This window comes from Dermacentor variabilis, unplaced genomic scaffold (assembly GCF_050947875.1).
Source record: "Dermacentor variabilis isolate Ectoservices unplaced genomic scaffold, ASM5094787v1 scaffold_12, whole genome shotgun sequence".
Classification (NCBI taxonomy): Eukaryota; Metazoa; Arthropoda; class Arachnida; order Ixodida; family Ixodidae; genus Dermacentor; species Dermacentor variabilis.
The window spans coordinates 57,047,333-57,072,798 of NW_027460280.1; the positions used below are offsets into that span (position 1 = coordinate 57,047,333).

The following is a 25,466-nucleotide window of genomic DNA, read 5'->3' on the forward strand; positions in this document are numbered from 1 at the left end:
TTAACTTTTTGCCCACTTGCAGAGTAAATACAAATCGCGAAAGTGCCACGAGTTATAACGTTGTTGTATAGCTCTCTATGCAAATAACTTCCGTTTCTAAGCGTACAAAAATGGAAGCACACTTCAACTAAAAAGCATGACTTGGAAAATTGTCACTTGGAAACGTCTAAGCTTAGATTTCAACAAATGCAGCAAGTGGTATAAGTAGCACAAATATCTTTCGCAGACAACGCAACTCGCGTATAACCGGATGTCCCAGTTAACTTGGACCAAGATATTATTTTTTTTAAAACCCAAGAGCTCGAGAGAAATCGTGCCAAATGCATAATAGCCGTTGCCGTGTATACTTACAGCCAGTATCTTTTTCATCAAGAAGTATTAATTAAATAATTGCTTTGAATTATCCTACTGTTTAATTATTGGTTGAATCGCAAACATATGAATTACAAAGTGGTAGGGCACCTTGAATAATCTCCGAATCAAGCATTTATTTCGCGTCTGGTTGTTTTTTCCAATAAAAAACAAAAGCCCGCGAAATACGCGAAATATGAAATAGATGCACGCTTGCGCGCCATAACTCAAGCGCCTCCAAGCAACCTTTGAAAGATATACGGCTGCATTCGTTTATCGCCGCGCCGTATGCAAGGCTTATCAATGCGTCGGCGGCGTGCATGTTCTCATGATTCCGCGGCCATCACATAGCGTGAAGCCCTGAATCGAGCTGCCACCGCTAGTAAAGCCGTGTATCCGTGGCTATTCGCTTGGAAGCGCTTGAGTAGCGGCGCTCGAGCGCGTATCTATTTCGTATTTTGGATGTTTCGCGTACTTTTGTTTTTTCTCGGAAAAACCAACGAGGGAAAGCCGAGCACGAAACAAATGCTTGATTCGGAGGTGATTTGAGGTGCCCTACAACTTCGGAATGAATATGTTTGCGATTCAAGCAATAATTGAAAAGTTCTCTAATTAAAAGCAATTAATCAATTAATACTTCGTGATAAAAAAATGGCTGCAAGTGCGCATCACTACGGTTACTATGCAGGCTGTACGATTTCTCTAGAGCTCTTGGTTTTTTTTTTTTAATATTTGTCCAAGTTAACTGGGACACCCGGTATATACAGGAAAGCGCCACTCTCGCGGCATGTGACAAGATGCTTCAAGAGTGTATAATGCACAAGTCCACTCCTTACAGCACGTGTTAAAGAGAGGCATGCATGTACGCAAAACCTGGCTCCATTTCTTCGTTTTGCTAGACAGCAAAACAAAAAAATACTAGGCACCGAGTGGTTGAATTTTCGTAAAGCGACTAATGCTGCCAGGAAGCTTGAGAAGGCGCATGCTTGAGGATGCGTGAGTAGAAAGAGCTCATATCGAGAGCGACGTGATGCGCAGCCGAATCGCGCTGCTCGCGGAAAGACTCGTCAGCTGGTGAATAACATGACCTGGAACCCCTCTCATTTCTGCCGACATACGCGTCCCTGAAGACGTGAATAAGCGCCTTATCGCGCGAGAGCCTCTCCGCGCGCGTGTTAGAGCGTCCTGCTCTCGATGGAGTTTCCGGTGTTTTAGTTTATTTCGCCACTTTATGTTCCTATTTCGCTGTGATCACACGCATGCACAAAACATAAAAGCAAAACAAGAAAAGCGACGCACTTTGTCGCAAGGGTTTCGAAAGAAACAGACGCTGAAGGTGCTTAAAGTACTAACGCCTTTAAACACCCACTGGCCAGAAGAAGGTTATATATAACGTGGGTGCCTGGCAAGCTAATTCAACCTGCCATGCAGGCACGTGCGTGTTGTAGAACGCGTATACGAGGCGTAGAGCAGAAGCGCACGCAGCGCGTGATATATAACCAAATTCAGCGCGCGTACTGGACGCGACTGCGAGAAAGTTAGCTCGAAAGACAGGAAAATACACCAACACTCAAGGTCAGGAAATGTCAAGGTCAGGATTTGCAAGCACAGGCAACCTATACACTGAGCTCAGCATAGTTTAGTAACGTCTGCGGCCGGGCTAGTTGATTCATGGCTTTTGAAAACGGTTTTAGGCGTCTGTCTGTTGTATTTTATTCTGTTGTCCGCGTCCTATTTTTTGCGCCTAAAACCGTTTCTAATGAGCCCAGCATCTTCAGAGCAAACGCAGAGCTGCTCAATTTCCCTATCTGGTTGTCGCTTCAGGCTTTCAATGTTGTTCATTCAGTTGGCCTGAACTTGTTCTTTCAACTGTACTCTGAAAAAAAATAAACGCACCAGCAGTGAAAGTGGTAAGAGGTACAGGAGAAGCGTTCGTGCTGATCCTGCTCCGACAGTTTAATTTAACTGCAGAGCTTGCAGTGGAGATATACTATATGCCGAAGTTTGTCTAGCATTTTGAGCAACTTGCGTTTACAATTCCTCAGGAACAACAACAAAGAAACTTTCTTAGTCCGCAATAACCAATAGCTGATGCTCGACGAAAAAACGCGACACACCAGATAGGTTGTGTGACTTACATTGCTGAGGTACTGTCCTTGCAATCACATCAACGCACTCAATCGCACATCTTGGTCGAAAGTCTTCAGTGACCCAACGTGAAATGTATCTAGACAAGCTTACTTTTCCGGAGGTGACAAACCAGGTTCACATGCTAACTTTGGTCCCTTGCGCAGAGTGTTTTCGGTGTTTCCTGGGAGTTGTTCATTGCCGATTACCAACACTTTTCCTTGGTCCCGTGTAGTCTTATCCTTCTTCGGTAACGAGAGACGAGCATGGGCCCAAAGGAATTCCGTGGTTTGCTCTGCAATCCTAATCCATTGCCGAAAACGTATTCGTTGGCCTTCCACAGACGGGGCTCTCCCGCACAAAACTAGTAGCTTGTCCCTGAAGAAACGGACTTGTCGCCAGAATTCCGAGTTCAGTATAGGGGCCATCCTTCGAGAGTGTCCTGTTGAAGGCTTCATGCTTCCAAAAATTGCTTGAACATCCGGAGGGCATCTGCCTATTCTGCTGCGTCATGCCACTGTTCTGGCTTTGCAAACAGTTAGTGCAATCAAAGAAGTAACATTGGCTTCACGTTTCTTTTTTCCGTCGAGCATCAACTAAGGTTGGTTACTGCTGAAAAAGAAGGTTTCTTCGTTGTTGTGCCTGAGGAATTGTGCACCCAAAGAGCTCAAAGTGCTTTTGACAAAAATTTTGTTTAAAAAAGGACCAACATTATCTAGCAGCCCGAAAGCTACCTTCTCTGCCATACGTGCGCAAGCGAAGTCCAGAGCAATAATAATCAGCCCGCAGCTTCCTGAAATCCACCAAAAATGATAATAACTGAAACCATATTATCTAATCATTGTTCTCACTATGCTTCTTTTTTTTTCGGCTTCATTCTCCCAGAATCTCGGTAACGGACATAAAGCAGTAGAAGCATAATGCTTTGGAAATAAGCATACGGTACGGATGTGAGAAGTAATATCCGGCACAGACACATAGTTTAGCAAATGATCCCTTGCAGAGAATTTGATCTGTGGTCCTAATTCTTGTCACAGCATTATGACCCCTCGTTAATACAACCTTGCAACGCTCCTGGGCGGATTCATGGTAGCTTTCAGGGGTAAGCGGGGGGAGGTAGTTAGGGGTTCTCGCTGCACCCTCATTGGTACGGCCTTGCAATGCTCCTGGGCGGATTCATGGTAGTTTTTAGGGGTAAGCGGGGGGAGGGAGTTAGGGGTTCTCGCTGCACCCTCATTAATACGGCCTTTCAACACTCCTAGGCGGATTCATGGTAGCATTCAGGGGTAAGGGGGGAAAGGGGTTAGGGGTTCTTGCTGCACCCTCATTAATACGGCCTTGCAAAGCTCCTATGCGGATTCATAGTAGCCTTCAGAGGTGTTTGGGGGTTCCTACTGTCTGGTCCTGAGCCGTGCTCCCTCCAGGGCTGCAGAAGATAGCGCTAACCTTTCCTTTTTAACACGGAACCACTTCTCTCTCTCAGTACTGTCAACACTAATGCTGGCATGTCTCAAGAGTGGTGGGGAGGTGCCCCCCTCCCTGAATGCGCCAGTGATATCAAGGCATCATGTGCTCTTTTTAAACCTCCGTCGCCGATTCGGGTATGAACATGTAGTGCTCTCTCGCTCAAGAAAATCTGCCACTGGTGGTTGTCATCTCCAACAACGTAGCAGTCCTGACTATGGCGCAAAACGTGATGGTGAAACGTTAAGAGGTACTCAAGCAAAAAAAAACGCACAGAGATTCTGCAAGGCCCTTTTAATAAGGATGCGTTACCGTTGTCAAAAGCATGTCACCACTATAAGGAATATTTGTGTTGCGGAAACGAGACTCACAAGTGTAAATTACTATCGCCAAAGACCGGACTTGGGCAGTGTCGCTCGCGGCTTGGTCTGTTTGCAATCTACGGCGTGTACAACGATTGGACGCCATTCCTGGTAAATCAATTATTCACTTCCAGTTCATCAGGCGATGAATGGCGCACTAACGTCGCTGCTTTTTTAATCCACCTTCCCTGGTGATTGCCTTACTAGAAGGACAACGCCTCGATAGGCCACACTCAGTCGACTCTCTGTAATAATAAACGTGCCCCCACAGGGCCAGAGTTCTCGTCGCTTCGGCCCTCTAAATCCTGCCTCTTTACCGACGTAAGCCTTCTTCGATCGCTCAGTCGACACAAAGGTCTGGTCGACGCAGCGCACAAGACTTGTCATATTGACTTAAGAATTTGTGGCTCCGTGATCTGGCTGCCGACAAACATGTTTGTGCCGTGCAACCACCATCTGCCACAGGTTTCAGACTGGTTCCACTTTCAGACTGGCTCCACTTCATGCAGAAACGACCGCGCTGTGTAAATGATTCACTTTATGCTAGGTTACAGATAGTAAATCCACAATCCAGCGAAAGCGAAACGTAAAGCCATGCGCAGTAACTGACTATCATGCAGCAATGAGTGACAGCTCTTCCTGTTGTTTCTATCGTTTTTCTTTGATATTTAATGCGAATAATTGTTTGCATTTTTCAGCTAACTTTGCGGCTGTGGTTCGTGGTCTGCCTGGACTCATCTGGTGCCTCTTGAATGCAGAAGAAAGTGTTTCCGGTGGTTCAAATTTGAACCAGGCTCCCTCAGCACTACAACTTGGCGCCCTACCCCTGAACTATAGTCAAGTCCCAAATGCTGTCATTAGGACGCGAGGTTACCGCGGGCAGTTCAGTGTCTTGTGTTCGCAAAGATTACGGGCTGCCTTTCTCAAGTAGTATGTTGAAACGTTAAATAATGAGAAGACGGTTAGAGACGCACGAGTGTGCCGCGCTTTTATAAAAGCAAGCATCTTAAGAGAACCGATTTCCTTAAAAGTATATGAAGAAAATAATGCGATGGGTGATAGGACGATGTCTTATGCGAAAAGCAGAGGCTTTCTTACATCGTTGAATACCGTGAAATCAGCTGTGACCCTGTACTCTATAGCCTTCCGCAATTTCCCAAGACGCAATATTATGCTTAGAACAATCCGGTCCCACTCTTCGTAATATTGTAAACACGCGTTCTGTTGCTCTGCCCATGCGCCATAGTCGGATCGGGGTTTTGGCACGTAAAACCCGTAAAACACCTCAATCTAATGCTTTGAACATTTGCACTTCTGACGGTTACACACGAAGGTACTTGTCACTCTCGATTAGGTGGGAGTGTGGGAGGGGAGAACACTTTTTTTTTTTTTCGTTGAAGGAATCTGATACACGGAAATCCTCTGCATGCCTAAACACGAAATTGAGCCTTGTGTCCAGAAGCTGAATGTTCAGTTCAAAATAGCATTAGAAGCACCTCAGGGGAAAAGTCCAGGGGCCATATATTAACAAAGCTTTTCGTTCGCATAAGTGCTCTTTGCCATTGGCTGAGGGCCTTCGCTAATAATATGTCTGGCATCAGGATTGGCTGGAATTTGCCCTAACAAACAATTATACCTACAAAAAAAGCTTACTGTGAATACGAGCCCAGGAAACTTGTTTTGTTACCGCGCTTTAAAAGTGCACGGGAATGTGATAGCAGGTCGAGTCTCGTAGCGAACAAGGCCGGTACAAGGTAACGATTCCCTTCGTTCTGTTTTCTTCCTTACTTATACCATTCTAAACTCACGACCAGTCGATGCTGCTAATAGCGTAGGCGGAGCGCCGCCCAGACCACTGACGAAGCGCGAAAGGGAAAAAAATTGGAACGTAATAGTTATACTAGTCTGGTCCATTGTTCTCGTTTACGAGAGACGTGGACGAAATAGCGTCTTTTTGTAGATTCTGCTCTCAAAAATACTCGACGCAGGTACGTTCGTCTTTCTTTGTGCCTTTTCTGCTTGAGCGCACCGAGGCTTTTTGCTTCTGCACGTGAATGGGCAAAAAAAAAAAAAAGAGCGAAGTTCCACTGTCCAGGGAAATAGCCGAACTGTTTTTCAGGTTTGTACGACGCACATGCACGCACGCACAAAGAGAAACTGATCAAAGGAAATTCCAGCGAGCATATAGACTGCTAGTATAGCAACGTATATACGCGGGAAGCAAGGTTGAAGGTTTCTTTCTGCTCGTTTGCCTGGAGTCGGCCGTACGTGAGTAGAAAGGGACGAGCTCACTCCTTGTTAGAGTTTTCTCAAGACACAATTGAAGCTCCGCCGAGAACGAGGGACTACGCACGTGTGTTTCCACGGGCAATGTCACGTCCGTGCAATCGCTCTGGCGATCACTGCATGGCGCAAGTGCCGTACAGCTTTGTTTCCCTTCGCGGTTATCTATACAAGCACGTCACTTAATGCTCTCCTGTCGTTTTTTCGCTGCCTGCTACGTCAAATAGCTTCACTTCACTTCACTTTATTACCTTAAAAACCCCATTAGAGGGGTATTACATAAGGGGTGGTTAATAAAATAAACATTAGAAACAGGCGTTCATTGTGAGATATGGGTGACAACAGCTTCAGTAAAGGCAGATGGGCTTGTGATGGCTGCGATGGCGTGTGGAAGGCCGTTCCAGTCCCTTGATGCTCGAATAAAAAATGATGCTTGAAAAGTGGTGGTCCGGGCACGTGCGCGTGCAACTTGAAGCGGATGACCGGTGCGATGAGATATGTATGAAGGGGGCGTGATGTACGGTGGGTGATTTAGGGAGCTGAAAAAAAATGAGCGGAAGAGAGAGAGGGTGGCAACCTGTCGACGGAAAGAAAGCGTTTCCAAGCCAGATTGCGCTTTCATCGATGAAATGCTGATATCGTATGAATATGAAGATTGAATGAACCTAGTAGCACGATTTTGTACAGCCTCAAGTGCATTTATGATATAAATCTGATGCGGATTCCAGATGGGAGATGCATATTCAATTTTCGATCTTACAAATGATTTATAGGCCAACGCTTTTACTTGTTGTGGGGTATGACGCAGATGTCGCCGAAGAAATCTCAGTGATCCATTAGCAGCTGAGATGATGTTAGTAGCGTGCAAGCGCCAGGACAGATCACAAGATAGGATGACACCGAGGTATTTGAATGATTGGACTGATTCTATTGGAACATCAGCAATGGAATAGGTAAATGTGAGGGGGTTACGGCAGCGAGTGAAAGACACGAGTTTACATTTGTTAGGATTTAGGTTCATTAGCCAGCGATTACACTATTCTTGTACATTATTGAGATCGTTCTGGATGAGTGTGGGGTCAGATGTGTTAGTAACTTTGCGGTAGATTACACAATCATCTGCAAGCATGCGAATGTTACATAATACATGCGTTGGTAGATCGTTAATGTAAATTAAAAAAAGAAGTGGTCCTAAGACGGATCCCTGGGGGACGCCTGATGTTACGGGGAGTCTGCTAGAATAATGGTTATTAACACAAACAAACTGAGAGCGGTTAGTCAAGAATGCTTCTATCCATTTTAGTACGTCGGGGTGTAAATTTAACTGAGACAATTTTAGCAGCAAACGTTTATGAGGAACTGTGTCAAATGCTTTTGCAAAATCCAGGAATATGACGTCAGTCTGAAGGTTACTGTCAAGGTTAACATGCAGGTCGTGAAGGAAAATTGCCAGCTGTGTTTCGCAAGAGTAACCTTTTCGAAACTTTTTCACGGCGGCCGCATTTCGATGGGGGCGAAATGCGAAAACACCCGTGTGCTTAGATTTAGGTGCACGTTAAAGAACCCCAGGTGGTCAAAATTTCCGGAGTCCTCCACTACGGCGTGCCTCATAATCAGAAAGTGGTTTTGGCACGTAAAACCCCAAATATTATTATTGTTAACCTTTCCGAAATCCGTGCTGACAACGGTGAAAAAAACAGATTGAGTCTAAAAGGTTGAGTAAAAGGATGATATGCGAGTATATGACGTGTTCCATGATTTTGTAGGGGACACTAGTTCATGATATAGGACGATAATTTAATGGGGTGTCTCTGTTGCCTGATTTGAAGACTGGAACGACCTTGACCACTTTCCAGTCGGATGGTAAGATGCCTGTAGAGAGTGACTGCGAAAACAACAAAGTTAGGTACGCAGCAGATACATGGTTAATATTTTTTAAGAGTTTGGAATTAATATCATCTACACCTGCTAACGATGAAAGCTTGATGTTATCAATAATCGAAGTGATTCCGTCTGCCGAGAATATAATTGGCGACATACGCGCAGTTATGTTAGTAGATGTGGGAAGGTCTGGAGTTGAAGTCTCGTTAGTAAATACAGAGAAAAAGGCTGCATTAAAAATGTCAGAACACTCGCTGTCGCTGACCACTTCGCCATGTGCATTTAACACGCTGATCATGCGCGCCTCCTGAGGGTTTATTATTTGCCAAAATTGACGAGGGCTGTTCGTAAGCATTTTAGGCAGTTCACCGTGGAAAAAGGAGAATTTAGCTTTCTGTATAGCCCTCAGATAATCGTCCTCGGCCACAAAATATTTCTCCCAAGCAGAGGGGTGTCCGTTTAGTCTGGCTGAGCGGAAGAGACGTTTCTTTTTGAGCGTTTACATATGTAGAGGTTGTCCAGAATTGGCGCGTCTGTGTAGTGGAAAAGCATCCTATCCATTGGGTGAAACCGTCGAAAAGATAGCTGCTTAAACTGTTTGAACCTGTTGGATCGTGTTGTAAATCTGTTGTAAATTTGTTGGAAGCCTGTTGGGTGCGTTATCGGTATACGACGGGTCGTACGACGGATTTAGTTGTTCACACGCGCACACAGCGAGCTGCCTGGTGTGTGCGCTCTTCTTTTTTTCAACTTTCAAACAGGTTTCTCGCTTACCAATGCCTTTTCTTTTATTTTTGATCAAGACTGCTTCGTACGACGTAGCAACTGCTACAGCGAAGCGAATAAAATACTCGATAGCGGACCCTTCGAACGACCTGTTTTGTGTTGTAACTTCAAATCAGTACACTCCGCTCCATATTTTCGGATATAGCTGATGAAAGGGAATAAAATACGGGCATCAATATAACTGAGCTTGACGTTAGTGAGAGCTTACCTTTATATATGATCACTTGCAACGACTGATTGCAGCCACTCGCCTCGACTTTCTTCCCGCGAATTTGCACCTTCCTTTATGAGGCATTCGACACATAACTAAATGATGTCACATAAGCGCATATAGTTATACTGGTCGCTGGCGACAGCCAGCTTCGCCGTAAGTCATATAAGGACGGACACACACTTACACTAAATTATATAACAATATGGTGTTATATATTGCCAGCTGTCAGGAACGCTTTAGGACCCGTATTCACAAACTTAGGCTATAATCGTTTGTAAAATAAAATGCCGGCCAATCCTGATGCTGGTCATATTTGTAGCGAAGGAAATCGGCCAGTGGCAAAGAACACTTACGCACGAAAAGCTTTGTGAATTCCACCTCAGGTGCATCCGTTTGTCAGACAATTTTCACTACCTCAGAAAATGGTTGTCAAAACCCATGTGACATTGCAACTGAAGTACTCAAAGAAAAAGTGTCGCCGCAGGTGCGTATAAAGTGCCATGTCTATACAAACTGATCACAGATGGGACGCCCTTTGCACTGAACGTCTTTTCAATGTCTTTTCAAACAGGTAAATTATGTTTCATGGAGCGCTCGCGAAGATTATACATGTAAAACTTTGAATTAAAGGTCATTCGCATTGGGTTCTTCTAACCTAATTTCCTGCAGTCAGTCTTCATTATATGCTATAATCAGTTCACAGAGACCTCGATTCATCATCGGGCAGCCCAATATATCCATATTTCATATGCTCAATAAGTGTTTTTATGTAGCACGTGTAAAGCAACAAAAAATGGATCAGTAATTTTTCATGGTGGCCTACAATTTCCTGATCGACATTTCTGACCTGATTATAATATTTCAGAAGTTATTTGATTAATAAGAAATAATTATGGTAATTAGGCGAAATGCGAGAAATAATCCGCCTTGTTCCATGCGACGGCAAACAACATTACCTTGGTTCTGTACAGTTACGTGGCACCAGCATATTTTCTTTCTTTAATTTTGTCATAAGTTAGGCAAGACTGAATAATCAGTGCTTTGTCGGTTGCAAAGCTTGGACCATGCAACGCTCTCGCGGTAAGAAGGGCTTCCGATTAGTACTTCTACTGGCGTTAGGCTGATGCACAACAATGCCTGCTTGCTATAACGAAGACACCAAGCGAATGCCACACGCAGCAGGCACGCGCTGCAGTGATTACTAGACCAATCGGTGTGTCACGTTGATCCATTTTCACACCGTCCTTCACTGTGGCTCGAATATGCGACGACGAAACCGCTGAAGTCACAGTGTGAGGCCGCAAATGAAGGAAGCTTTGACCTTTTTCCTTCATCGACCTCAAATGGCTTCGGGCGAAGAGATCCGCCGACACTGGCGGTGAAGTCCCCAGCACGCATCATTGCATTTATGCCGGTATAGGAACTGTCCGCGGAAATTATGGGAATAAAAGCCAACTGCAACGCGCTAAACAACAAGGTATACAAACGAAGCGTCACTAATTATCTTTCATGGCAAAAGCGTGTTGACTATGTAGCTTTTTTTTTTATTCACATACCCTAAAGGCCCTTTACAGGCATTACATAGGGGGTTAAAAATACAATAAAGTGATCATATTGCATAACACAGTGAACAATTAGAAAAGCATAAATAAACATGCGCTCAGGAAAACAGGGAACATATCTGGATAAAACAAATGTTTGAGAACACGCACACATGTGGACCTCAATTCTCAAGACAATGTAAAAAACAATACACTTCTGATAATAATCTATTAAGGACCAGCATAGAGTAAGCACTTCAGTTTGTTCACAAATGTGTCGTAATTATTTTCGGAAATGATTTCTGCAGGTAGTTTATTCCAATGATAAATTGCAAGGAACAATGGTGAATGGCGCATAAGTTTGGTGTGAGCTATCTTGGGTCGCACTTTGAGGCAGTGGTCTAATCGGGGGAAAATGCGATGTGCTGGTTTGATATGAGATTCTGTGAACGTTGAAGGATTGTGATAGAGCTTTTGAAAGTGACATAGCAGGGTGACATGTCTTCGCTTTTCAAGTGAGCTTAAATTTAGAGATGATTTAATATCTGTGATGCTGGAGTAGCGAGCGCATTTCCTTGTGATAAACCTAGAAGCCTTATTTTGAAGTGATTCCAGTTTATCGGCACGATAAGCTTGATGCGGGCTCCAGATGAAACCGGCATATTCTAGTTGAGATCTGACTAAAGTTGTGTATGCTAAGAGTTTGGTTGCCTGATTTGCAAAGTACAAGTTACGCCTAATGAAAACGAGGGTTTTGGAGGCTTTGGTGGTTATATATTCAATGTGTTTGTGCCATGTCAAATCAGAAGAAATGTGGACACCTAGGTATTTGATTGCAGGAACTTTTTCAATGGCCACGTTACCGATAGAATAAAAGATGGGTTCCGTCACTCTAGCCGTCGTAAATGTTACAAGTTTCGTTTTTGAAAAGTTTATTTCCATATGCCATTGTTCGCACCACTTAGCGATTTTGTCAAGATCTGATTGCAAAGCATTAGTGTCATGAGGGTCAGTAATCTTTCTGTAAATAACACAGTCGTTCGCAAATGGTCTAATTGTAGAAGTGAGGTTGCTGCTTATGTCATTAATGTAAATAAGGAAGAGGATCGGCCAGAGTACCGAACCTTGAGGCGCACCAGACTTTACATGGGTTAGTGCGGAGTAAAATTCATTGGCAGACACGAACTGCTGTCTGTTAGCTAAAAAGTTAACTATCCAGTTCAAGACATTGTTGTTTGTGTTTAGATTTCCAAGTTTAAATATAAGACGATTGTGAGCAACTTTGTCGAACGCTTTGGCAAAGTCGACGAATACGGCATCAATTCTCATTAAATGGTGTATAGCGTCGTGCAGGTCGGCCACAAGTTCAAATAACTGTGACTCGCAGGAACGGCCACACAAGAATCCGTGCTGGTTTCCAAAAAAAAAAGTTCTGCTGACTGAGGTACTTCATTATTGCAGATGATATGATGTGTTCCAGAATTTTGCAAGGTATACTCGTTCATGAGATGGGCCTGTAATCTGAAAGGACAGAAGAATCTCCAGATTTAAATATAGGTATAATGCGTGCGATTTTCCAAGCGTCAGGCACAATTCCTGTATCAATGGATTGCTGGAAAATTGGGACGAGTATGCGAGCTATCACTGGTTTCATTAACTTGAGCAATTTTGGACATATGTCATCGGGTCAGGGGGCTGAATTACTCGGCAAACGATCAATAGCTTGCTCAATGCCTTCCTGCGTAATTAGGATGTCATGCATGTCCGCGTTTATACTAATAGCATTAAAACTTGTGGGAAGTGGCGTTTCGTTAGTAAACACGGAACTAAAAAATAGGTTCAATTCGGTGGCAACATCAGATGGCTGAATAAAATCACCGTCTTTCACTATTGTTATCAGACTAGATGAAGGAGGCTTAGGATTGATTACTTTCCAAAACTTTTGAGTATTGGTTTTAGGCAAAGTTGATATGTCATGATTAAAAAATTTATCTTTGGCTCTCTCAATTTCTGCTTGGCATATTCTCGACTGCGCACGGTAGTTATTCCAATTTCCCTCAGATTCCGAACGTTTTGCTCTAGTATAAAGGCGCTTTTTCTTCCCGATGCAACGTTTAACTTAGAACGACAGAAAGTTGAGCTAGTTGGTAAGGATTCATTATGCAAAATAGAAGTGAGGCGTGCAGACAGGACACAAGAGTAGAGAAGGCATAAGAATGAAGATACGCGTCTTATGGTAGAGGCATGGCATATCTATAATGGTGGAAGTGCGTGCGTGAGTCAGCCTTCGATTACTTTACATAAGGAAGAGATTAAGTACCTTAACAGTTATCTCTCACGTAGGCCGGCACGTTTACCCGATTGACACGTGGTGTTACCATTCCTGAGCATGCGCAGAGTTTTGTGCCTTCTTTCTTTTTTCGCCTCAGTGCCCCCTTCAGTTGATAGTCGGCGTTCGTGTTGTCCACTTCTCTACTCTTGTGTCCTGTCTGCACGCCTCACTTCTATTTTGCATAATACAACGTTTAACATTGGAAGTGAACCATACGCTCTGTGATGACGTTGTGAGCGTGATTTTTGAAATGTGTCTGTCTTTTAATTTTTTTCAGTTCAGCGCTCAGTAGATTCCAGTTGTCATTTGAACAACGGCTTGATACGGATTCCGGGAACTGCTCACTGAACAATGACGGTTCACTAGCCAATCCTTCAATATTCGCCCGTGCTTAATTGTAAGTAGTTTTCCTAGGAATTTCCGGCTTCTTTTTTTCTAAGGTGTATTCGCAGTGAAGAGCATTGTGGTCACTGACACATTCCAAAACATGCACTGTCATTTTTTCAGGTGTCAAGACAAGATCTAGGACCGACTCGCCACGTGTCGGAGCAGAAACAATCTGTGACCAAACTGAACAGAGATATCAAACAAAGGAATTCTTTGCATTCATTTTTCCTTGCAGTGCCTTCGGCTGTGTATGTGCGCCAATTTATACCTGGGTAGTTGAAGTCGCCGGCAAGAATTGTTTCTGAGGTCACCTATTTGTCACCTATAAAACTCAGTGATTCATTCAGGTCCCTAAGAAACTCAGCAGGTGAATCCGGCGGACGGTAGCAAACACCGATGATGCAGGTAATAAAATCACGCAGTCGCAATGCAAGCCACAAGATTTCAATACATGAAGGGCTGTCTAGCAAGGTGGCTTGGAAATTAGTTTTTACAGCAATTAAAATTTCACCACCACGTGAGGTGCACCTGTCTTTCCCAAACACAGAAAAGTTACGAAAAAAAACGAAGTTCGCTATTGTCGATATCAGGGTGCAACCATGTTTCAGTTCCCAGCACTATATCCGCTTCACAGCATTCAATGAGTGCGTTGAGGGTGTCTTGCTTGCCAAGCAAACTCCGAAAATTGCACACGATGAATGAAAGTTTTTTATCTGCACCATGTTTCTTGCGTCAAACTGAACTAGCATCCGCCTCGTGTCTTAGAAGAGGAATAACTTGCTGAGTTGCAGCATCGAAGGCATATATTTTTTATTGAAAACAAGTTTATCGAACAGCAATTTGTACTTTTCATCGACGGACTGCCGCTCACTGCGTGCAAAATCTCTGAGTTTTTTCCTAATTAGTTGAATTCGAGGTGAGAAGTTTTCCTCGATCCAGACATGAGGTGAATCCAAGTCCTTTAATTTAAAGGAATTTTTTTAAAACAGTGCTCTTATCCTTAAAGTTAAGAAACTTCACAACAATAGTGCGCACATATTCTGTTTTCTTTCGGCCCATTCGGTGAGCGCGTTCGATTTCACCTGTTTGGACACCAAGGTTTTTTGCCACAATTTCGCTTACCAATTTCTCTGTGTCTTTCCATTTCTCTGCTTCCTGTTCAGGGATGCCCTTAAAGATGAGATTGTTTCGCCGCATTCGGTTGTTCAAATCATCAACGACTACGCTTGCATGTTCAGCCTGTTTCTTTTCAATAGTTTTTAGCTGGGCATGCGATTCTTGAAGTTTGGCATTTACACTGGTGACGTCGTCGTGCAAGTTATTCACGACCTCAAATCTGTCTTCTATTTTGGAAAGCCGCCTTTTGAACTCCGTTACGTTCGTTTGAATATCCTTAATCTTACTAGACATGTCTTTGTGGAATTTTTCGTTCGACAGTGCTAGTTGTTTAACGAGAGTAATGATCTGGTCAGAGTTGTCCGGGCCTGGGTTCGTCTCGACATCACCAGCGCAAATAAGTAAGTGCGCGACACAGAAAAAGACCACAAGTATTCGCCCTCCCCGACGCCAGCATCCAGTAAATGCACTTGGTTGCATCCACAATGGTGAATGATTCTCGTTAGATTTAATATTAACGCTAATTACATGTTAGGATACTTGCATAAAGTTATTTTTCCCCGTTGCGTCTACCGCCTTTAAAGCTGGCCCTATATGAAGCAATTCTTTTCGCAAGGTCAAAATATGCCTCTGCTATTGGGCATCCCGTTCCAGCATCACTAATCCTTGCCTCAGGATATATTCTAAATCGCTCTTGCCACTTTATTACATCTAATTATTATTGTCACGCAAGCGTTACACTTACACCAGTATTCGAAAAAAAGCTCTTACGCTAGCATTGCTGGCAGGAGCAAATTATGTCCAATGATGATGCTGCATATATTATTAAAGTATTCTGGCGTATTACGTGCTAAAACCACCAGCTGACTATGAGGCGCACCGCACCCTGGAATAATTTGGACCCCCTGGGGTTCCTTGACCTGCACCTAAGCACACGGGTGTTTTCGCTCCCATTGAAATGCGGTCGCGTGGTCAGGATTCGATCCCGCGACCTTGTGCTTAGCAGCCCAACACCACAGCCTCTAAGCAACCACGGCGCGCGCTGGATATATTATTAGCGAAGGCGGCTGGCCAATGGCAAAGAACACTTACGAACGAAGCGCTTTGTCAATTTGTGCCCTAGGCTCGTATTCACAAAAATCTGTTATGCCAGGATTGTTCATAAGAGGAAAGACAAAGAACAGTTACGAACGAAAAGGTGGCTGAATTGGGTGTCTGATATTTCATCGTGTCGGAAGTGCAGAAACCTCTGACTTTTTCACAAGATTTACAATCCCAACCCGATACTAAAAGAAAAAATTATTTGCATATTCCACCTATAATTCATCCCGAACTTATCACATACACAAATTTGCTGTACCATTCTGTAATAGAAATATTTGCCGATATAACATGGCTGTTCCTTTCGCTCGATTCTATTCCTTTCATATCATCCACCGTTTCGAGGTGCCGTTTCCGGTGATAACGTGATTCGTCGGTCCCTTGACTAAGCGCGATAAGAAACGGCATTGGAATAGAATCGCTATACGTTATCCCGGTCGCAACCTTTTTTTTTTGCGTTTTGCTTTGCAAGTACATCGAATGGAACCACGTTCCTAGATCCACCGCTGTCATTAAGGATATATCAGACTTTAAGACCACCATTTCACTAGCCACCTGTTAACTCTATGTCCTATTTTACTACTATGCCAAATTTTTATTTGCATGTTACCACTCTTTCCTGTATAATATATACGTGCCTTGAAAACGTGCCAAAGAAATAGATAAATAAATTAATTAATAATTTAATTAATAAATAAAACTTGAAGTTATGCTCGAAAGGCAAAGAATTGCGATAGCAACTTATTGGACAGCAATACCAAGTAAGGTTAGTAGTTTTATCAGGTGCATAAACTGCTGTAAACATTCCCTTACTAAATAAATTAACAAGCACACTCTCACACGCGCACAGATAAACACGAACACATCTCAATCGATGACAGCTGACACTCGCTGTCAGAACGCTGGCGTGATGAAAAACGGCAGCAGCCGTGAGCGAATTCCCCTTCGGGCAGCCTCTCACTTCAATAGACAGTTTTAGAATAGCGTTTGTCGCCTTACGTACATTAAACGTAAACACCTTTGCGGGACATTACGGTGCGTGTCCTTTCAAGCCTTTTAGTTTACCTTACGGAAACACAAACGCAAAGAAAACGTAAACAGGGCGCCGTCTGGATCCCAGTGTCAAACGTATCCAAGCCAAGACGTTCCATTAGCAACGATCCTGCTGTTGCTATGTGGACTCGTCTCGTTAGGCGTACGGGCGCCAGAATCGCCGAACGATCTCAGAAAATGGACGCGCTATGCGCTCATACCTAACCTTTCAGGTGAGTTTAGAGAAAGCGAAAGCTCATTACAACACGAGGGAGAGCGTAGCCATGACGAGAATTCACGCTCAAGCGGGAGCCATGGGTGCCGCCATGTTCGACAACGCTATTTCTTAGCGTCCGTAAACATTATGGACGTTAAACTCGCCAAATAACGTACGTTATCATAGCGCACGTAAGCCGCAGAAACCCAATAGCGTTCAAAGCATGCGCAGTGAGGACGACGCTATTTCTTTACGTACGTAATGCTTTTACGTTCCGTTGCAAATGCTAAACTAAAACTTTCTAATGCGAACTAGGCGCTCGATCCAGAACACAGCGCACACGAAGCCACCAGATATCTCGGGTTGCCTAGGCTTTGAACCCGTCGCAGATTAACTCCAAGATACACTCTTAGGCAAAGTTACACCCTTTGGCTTGCCCCTTCTGCCACACAACAATAATCGTTATCTGCCTTGCTGCGTTTCCTTTCTTTAACGCTGCGAGCCCGGTACTTTCCAGTAACGAACGGCACGCGCGTTATCAGCATAGAACAGTTTACACCCTTTGGAGTGCCCCTTCTGATAACGCGCGTGCCGTTCGTTACTGAAAAGTTCCGGGCTCGCAGCGTTAAAGAAAGGAAACGCAGCAAGGCAGATAACGATTATTGTTGTGTGGCAGAAGGGGCAAGCCAAAGGGTGTACCTTTGCCTAAGAGTGTAGGGCGCGGGCGGCCGCGCTCAGCCTCCGCAGCAGGAATAGAAGAGGAAAAGCGGGCACTAACCTAGGATACTCAAGCGCGTGCACATCTACCTGCACCCCCCCCCCCCTTTGCGTGCGTGAGAAGCCCACGCACCCTCCCTGCCTTCTTTGCGTGCGCTAGAGGATGCCACCGCATCAAGCCACCGTCCTTCTCGGCTCATGAACCCTCGCAAGCTTTTCCTTGCACCCACAGCACATGCGCGCAGCCGCGATGTTATCGCACTTGGACTTTAAACAGAACGTCACGGCGATGCCGACGAAAATTGGCTTAGCGTGTCCATATAGTTGCTATGGCAATAATAAATATGATACATTCAACATGCATTCCCAGCCTCGTGTAACAAAAAGGTAAGTGCATGCAGAGCATCGACAGCTGATCGTTACTGACTGTCAGCTGTGCAGCTTGGCACAGAAACGTATTTTTTACTACCCCGGCGGGACCGTAGGGTGAGGAAAGGTATATTTGGTTAGCGGCGCTGAATAAGTATAGCGCATTGCGTTCGGGGTCAAAGCGGTCGAATAGTCTCAAAACAACATTGCGTGCGTCCAACCTTCCAGCATTTTCACGTGCCTCGTGGTGAAAAGTTTTCTGCTGACACCTATGCAGAAGACATTGGCTGCTTCGCGACTTTGCACCATGCACCACCTGGCATAGGCAGGCAAAGCTTTGAGGCGAAGCCTGCCTGAAGTGAGAGCAAAAGCATCAGCTCGGCAGAACCAAGAAACGCAAACTGACGATCTTCAAAATGACTTTTAATCCTTCTATTCTATTCGCATCAGCCTTAATTTAATAGCCATCGTTGAAGAATTTAACAGGAGGCCTTTCAGTCACCACACTATGTTCGGTTGAATGGTTGCGCGAAATCGACGAACATTTTTCAGTGTGTTGAGACATAATTCGGAATAGTACGACGTACTTCTGTTACGAAAGCGCGCAAATTAACTTGAAAGCATAATACTTTAAAATCTCTTACGTACATTGAAGACGTAAGAGCGAGCAGCGTCCATGACGCGTTCTGCATTGCGAACAGAAACCAGCACGTCGGAAAAGACCAATCAAAATGACCCGTATCCACAACTATGAAAACGTTTTCCCATTGTCCCTGCGTCCGGGTGCCAGCCACGCATGATAGCGATTGGTCTGATAGCGAGACGACCGGTCTTGCGATGGCCACTCGCGGACAGTGCTTACGTTAAAATAAAGTTGCGCATATCAGTCAATAAGGGAGGAAGAATGTGTTCAGTTGATCTTATGAAGCTAATCGAAATGAAGCAGGAAATCTGGCAGAAAATAGACGGCAAATTAATACGCTGCACAGTTCTAAAGAAATGCAAGGAAAAAATTGAAAACATTGTTTTTCACGTTATCTTGTCCGCAGAACTGCGGTCTCGTTGCCACATACCCCTGTGAACTTTAGGGTATTCCTATCACAGAGTTCTGTACAAAGTTAAATTTGCATATCAGAAAAAAAAAGTTGCAGTTTCCCCCGAAAGGCGAAGCATCGATTGCGATAGCAAATTAGTAGACAGCTATACGAAGTAAGCATAGTAGTTTTATATAGGCAGCATAAACTTGCAAATATTCGCTTACTAACTAAATTAACAAGCATGGTGTCACGCGAGCACAGGCAAACGTGAATACATATCACAATCGATGACCGCGGACACTCGCTTTCAAAAGAGTGGCGCGAGGAAGCGCGGAAGCAGCAGCAAGCGAAGTGACCTTCGTGCTGCCTATTGCTTCAACACAAACTGAGCGGCGTGAACAGAGCGCACACGAAGCTATTAGCCGTTGGCGCACCTATAGGTGCGCCGTCGGCTCATCACTTTTAAGATAGGGTCATACGCAGTTTCCGTCGGAGTAGTACCCCCTTTCTCCCCCCCCCCCACCCCATGCCTGGCGCGCGATCGAATACGGCGCGCTTCCTACCCGCTTTCCTCTCTTGCGCGCGCGAGACTGAGCCACCATCGTCGCCTCCCCTTCGCACGCTTTCACTCGCACATACAGCGTACGGCGCGCGGCGACGAATTTAACGCCCTCGGACGAAACATCACGGCGACGACGACAGCAAAAATGCGGCTGCAGAGTCCATATAACTGTTATCGCAATAAAGGGTCGACACATTTAGTACAGCAACAGCAGCAGAATCTCACAGCAGCCACGGCCATCTTCCTGAGAACGTCTTTGCGACACACACAATGTAGTCCGCGTCCGATACAATAGTGCATGTTGCGATCTCCGAAACGCAGAGATGCCACCACTCTCGGAGTCTGTGTGGAATGCGAAATCCCGCACAAGTAAATTGCCAAGCGCCAAGAATGCGCCACGGCGAAGCTCCTGCTTAATGCGTTACTGCGTTAGTGGGTTAGAATGCCAGCGGCGGCAGTGGCGGTAGGCCTTACTTAGTGTCCATATTCGTCCTACGGCGAGAATGAAGCTGTTGATAAGAGGCTGGCTTGACGACTACGACGGGAACGGTCGTCGGCGTAACGGAAATGACCGATGAACGGACGGGCACTGTTTCGCGCTTCCAACTGCTGTCGCAGCAACAACTTGATAGGAAATAACTTGTGACACGCACAGCACGTAAAATCAATAGCATGCCAGGGAAGAAATTCTCATGATGCTGGCGTGTAACATGCAGCTTACATTTGTAAAGCTTCCCAATGTGGCAGAAAGAATTTCAGCCCGAAATGGAGGATTTAGTCGAAGATAAGTAAGTACTCCATAGAAAGTCATGCAAGTAAGTCGCCACATACATGCTGCAAATATAGCTTGTGGTTTAGTGAACGAATAATCCTAAAGTTGCAAGGTCAGTAAAAAAAAAAAGAACGAAAAATGGGGGGGGAGAGCTTGAGATATACATATGCTCAGAAATATTCTCGATGACATGCGCTTTTTACGCTTGAAATGAAATCATCGTGATATACTATAGCTGCTTCTCGATGGCCTTCCAGAAGGAGCATCACAAGCGTCAGCTGATTGTATGCAGCCCATGATCTGCTTTTCAAGAGCGGATGCGGATTGCCTTCTTTCCATTTTTATACGAAAAGTGACAGAAAGATACTGGGACAACGGGGAAAATCGCCACAGACGACCACAAAAATTTGAACGTAAGCCCTTGTCATTTACACTACCACTCAGAATTCAGCGCAGCACTGTCAGTCTTCTGCACAGGTTTACGCTGGGAGTGGCGTTTACAATTTTACACATCGGAACATACGCTTTATGCGACTCACAGAGTTTCCAGTCTGTGAGCTACATGCCATGTGCCGTCTCGACAACCAATCATTATCTGATATTGAACGCTATTTTAAGCCCTTCGCGGGATTAAATCTATTTTTCAGGCTACTTGACTTCTTTCAGAGCACAGGCTTGGACTCGCTAGTCGTGTGCCTTCTCCTCTTCCCTCAGCTCCTCTGCGCCAGCGCAGAACAGCGGGCCAGGGCAATGCACCGCCCCCAGATTACCTTTAATCTCAATAAACTTCATCTCCCTCTCTGTTGTGCGCACTCAGTGCAAACAGAAGCTATTGGCACACGTTTGCCTATAAACGTTCTTTCTCTCCGGCAAGAGTTGCACCTACATGTGGCAGCTCAATATGACATTCTATATGCATTTCCGGAAGGTTAAGTTAAAGGGAGCTCTAATGGGATGAACGTAGTCATAATATGTCCGGAGAATGAATGATAAGGTATTCCTGTAACCCAACAGCAGCGATGCACTCAGTCGACTCGCGGTGCCGTCAAGAGCATCGCCGGAGTGTCGTGTCAGAACGAAAGCTCTGAGGGCGGCTCGTGTGCGCTCTGGTCTATTTTAAATGGTTTCCCACCGAGAAGTAAACATAGATGCGTCTGCTGCTTCGTTTCTTTTCTGTTTTGCAGCGACAGGAAGGAACGAAAAAGAAGAAAACAGGATGGGGCAGGCGGGGGGCAGGGAGGAGGTTTGGGGGCGCGCTCCACCCACTGAGTAGATGGAGCGCACCCGTACCGAATATAGGCAATAATTACGCCGACTGGTGCCACTCACCGAGAACGAATCCGATGCAGAATGCAGTGTCTCCAATGGCGTACACGCTGCCGTATACAGACGCATGCCGAATGTCCACGAGATACCCCAACATAGGCATCATTGAAGAGTCGACCATGCCGATGGCAAAACCGATTCCAGCATTCGGGACAATTAGGTGGTTCACGTTTTTCGCCATAGGTATCTGCAAGCAGCGGGGTGCATATGAGAAAATTGGGTCGCCATGCCGGCGTGCGCTCGTACTTACGCATACGAGACAGATGCCAATGATGAAGAGGCCCATCATGGAGGATAGCCATCGCCCCAACTTGTGGCCCATTGGGCCGAAGAGGTTTGTGCCGACCAGATAAGAGATGCTGGCCGGCAGGAAGACGGCGCCTTGCTGCCATCGGGGCGCCTGCATGGTGTCCATCAGCCAGAGCGGCAACGACGGCTCCAGCACTGCGATGCCTAGGTTCGCGAACGTGATGGCTCCCGCCGCAGCCAGGATGTACGGGTCCTGGGCGAGTGCCTTCAGGGAGGCACCCTGTTCGATGTCCCGCCGCACCCTTGGCTGCAACACCACCAGCTGCAATACTGAGAGAAGCGAGTGAGCAGAAGATCCGGCGCCGTATAGGAGAAACTGCTAGGCACAAGTTTTAGGGTCCAAGGGCGCTCCCTCTAGAACGGCTATAATCCCACGCCGCTCTTTGGTAACTCAACCATCAGGAGCGATACTAATTGAGCACAATTGTAAGCATCGTGATTACGTGTCATCGCAGCTGCCTGGGATTGTGGCAGTTCAAGGGACAGATATGAACGAAGCCCTCGGGCAACTCACGGCCGTCCAGTAGCGCTATGGCTGCGAGCACGAGGAAGGGGGCGCTCTTGCTGACGAACTCATACATGACGCCTCCGAAAGGCGGTCCAATCATGACACCAAGGGCGAGGCCGCCCATGGCTATGGCCATGGCGTTGCCCCGCTCCCTGTCGTCTGGATACTTCTCGGCCAGCATACCCATGCCGGCCACGCTGGTGCACGCTGAGCCCACGCCTTGCAGCGTACGCGCCAGGAACAGTGTGGCGTAATTTGTTCCAGCCGCGAACACTGCGCGAACAGGCACGCCGGGATTCAGGCAGAGGGGCGGCGCTTGTGCGCAGGCTACTCACCGAGTGTTGACACAAACATGATGAGAAATCCAGCGAACATGGGCAGTGAGTAGCCGACGCGATTAGTTAGCGGTCCGACGACCGGGTTGACGAGCGCCTGGACGACTGGCTTTGAGGCGAACATAATGCCCACCTCGACATTCTCGTTATTCAGCATGTCGTGGCGCGTCTTCATCGCCTGCGGGCTGAGCGTGCTGGACGTGGGTTGCGGCTCGGGTTCGGTGGGCGCTGGCGGCACCAGTGTGCGGCCGGGCACTTCCCAGTCGTTGCTGTCCGTGGTTGGTGGTGGGTGCAGCAGAAGCGCAGGTCCGCCATCGGCGCCGCTGTCGTTCTTGTTCGCAGGCAGGTTCAGTTCATACAGGAAGTTGGGGATGATGGGCACTGCGGGGAGTGAATCGATCGGTGGGGCTGAATCGATAGGGCGTGCCCCCCCCCCTCCCCACTCACCGACCGTGGTGAGCAGCATGTTGTCCAGCAGCAGGGCCACGGCCACGATGAGCAGCACCAGGCGCCTCGAGTCCCGCCAGCTGCGAACCACGTCCAGCAGGTGCATGGCCGATCGATCAGCTGCGGGCCCACCGAGCTCGCAACAGGTGCGCCGCAACAGGTGCCCGCGCTCACGCCGGCCTGCCCCACGGGACGCTGTCGCCGAGCTGACTGAGCCCCGCGGGGGCCCCACGGCCCCGGGCCCTCCGCCGCCGAGGGCGACATCTGCCGGCGGCGACCCCCCTCCAATCGAACGCCGCCGCTGCCGGCCCCCTCACCCCCGCACCGCGCCCTGGGCCCCGGCTGCACCCCCTCAAGAACGGGGCGCCCAACAAACTCATCATGCTCTGTACACGGCGTCAGACTTAGCATGCCCAGTCAGCCGACCCGCTACGTCATCCAGTCGCTTGCCTACGGAACCAGCTCATGCAATGACAGGCCGCGGCGGAGCCAGGCAGCAAGTCGCAGTCTCATTCGCTACTCGGGCCCAGAGGTTGGGCCAATCGATTAGAGGTTCTAGTCACGGAGAGCTTTCCCGCAACATGCAAAGCGGGGGGCCTTCGTTTGCAGGCGCGAATGACATCGCAAACTGCAACACGCGGCCTTTAGCTAGATACGAAACGCCCTTTCTCAAAAGAGCCTTTTTTTTTTTTGCGCCTAACGGCGAGCAGGCAATTTCACGATCGAGAAAAAACGGGCAACAGCGACTCCACATGACAACACACCGCTTTCTATTTCTCATCAGACAGAAAAGTGAACCGCGGCTTGAGTTCTCACAACTTTTAATCGCATGTTTGTTTCACATGACACATATTCTGTGCGCAAATCTGCGCATGCCCCTTTGTGCACAAACAACCAAGGTGCGTTTTTTTTCCTTCTTTTTTTTGCGTTATGTCATGTCTGTCTATGGGAGCTCGCGCACGCTACGACAAACCACTAGCACAACTCGTAATTCCCGCTGATTTCTTTTATCTTTTTACTTTGCTTTGTACATTACGCGCTGGTGTAAACAACCCGAAAGGAAAATAAAAATAAAACGCGTCAATGTGTTGCCCGCAATTAACCTTGAAAGTAAGAAGCTTGCAAGTGTACTGCTTAATTTGTATAAACATGCAAAATGTTAGGGAGATAAGGAAGGTGACATTTCCTTTTTTTTTGGGGGGGGGATATTATTTTGGATACTATTTTGGGATAGTAAATTCTGCAGTGGCCAAACTACTCATTCTTATCGCAGTTCATGAAAAACAACAACCGAGTTCAAGCTGAAGGCATGGACGTTGATTCCTATTATTCAAGAACAAAGCAATAAAGCAAACTCAAGACGCATTATAGCCACTCGCACTGTCGTTACTGCATCAAGTCTAAACTGCAGTCCGCGGTTCGACGTTGCCGCCACTCGACACAAATGTCTGCACCAGCGCGGTGCTCACGCTCTCGGCCGCCGGCCTCGTGGCCTGTGCTCAAACTACGGGCGCGAATCACCTGAATCGTTAGGAAAACCGGTCGACCCATCGCCAATAAGTGTAACATAGTTTGGGAGCAATGACGACGCCTTCGCTATGCTCACGAAAGTTGGTTTTTTCGTTATACAGTTTTTTAAGCAAGCGAAAACAACCGGAAATGCATGTTGGCGTCGGATGACCCGTTCCTTCTTTTTTTTTTTTTTTTTCGCGTATACAACTTGTTTCCACTAGCCAGAGACGTCTGCGAGGACAAGGAACGCGCGCTTTCGATCGCAAGCAGGTGGAATGGATGCCTTTTTTCTCGTGCCATGGCTGCTGCGGTGACTGCACCGAAAGAGAGAAATAAACAGGCGCACGCAGCAACTGTCCCTCGCAGCGGTCTCACGGG

At 46.4% G+C, this 25,466-nt stretch overlaps 1 protein-coding gene across 1 annotated transcript in view; it reads right to left on the bottom strand.

Moving 5' to 3' along the window:
- The window catches only part of Vmat (Vesicular monoamine transporter), a 48,321-nt gene extending 24,553 nt beyond the window's left edge, over window positions 1-23,768 (bottom strand). The window contains exons 1-5 of the mRNA XM_075676816.1: window positions 23,577-23,768; window positions 23,130-23,510; window positions 22,801-23,067; window positions 22,228-22,556; window positions 21,981-22,164 (exon numbers count right to left, since the gene is read on the bottom strand). Of these exons, the coding sequence (XP_075532931.1) occupies window positions 21,981-22,164; window positions 22,228-22,556; window positions 22,801-23,067; window positions 23,130-23,510; window positions 23,577-23,682 (1,267 nt within the window). The 5' untranslated portion in view covers window positions 23,683-23,768. The remainder of the gene's footprint in view (window positions 1-21,980; window positions 22,165-22,227; window positions 22,557-22,800; window positions 23,068-23,129; window positions 23,511-23,576) is intronic.
- Window positions 23,769-25,466: the final 1,698 nt, after the last annotated feature.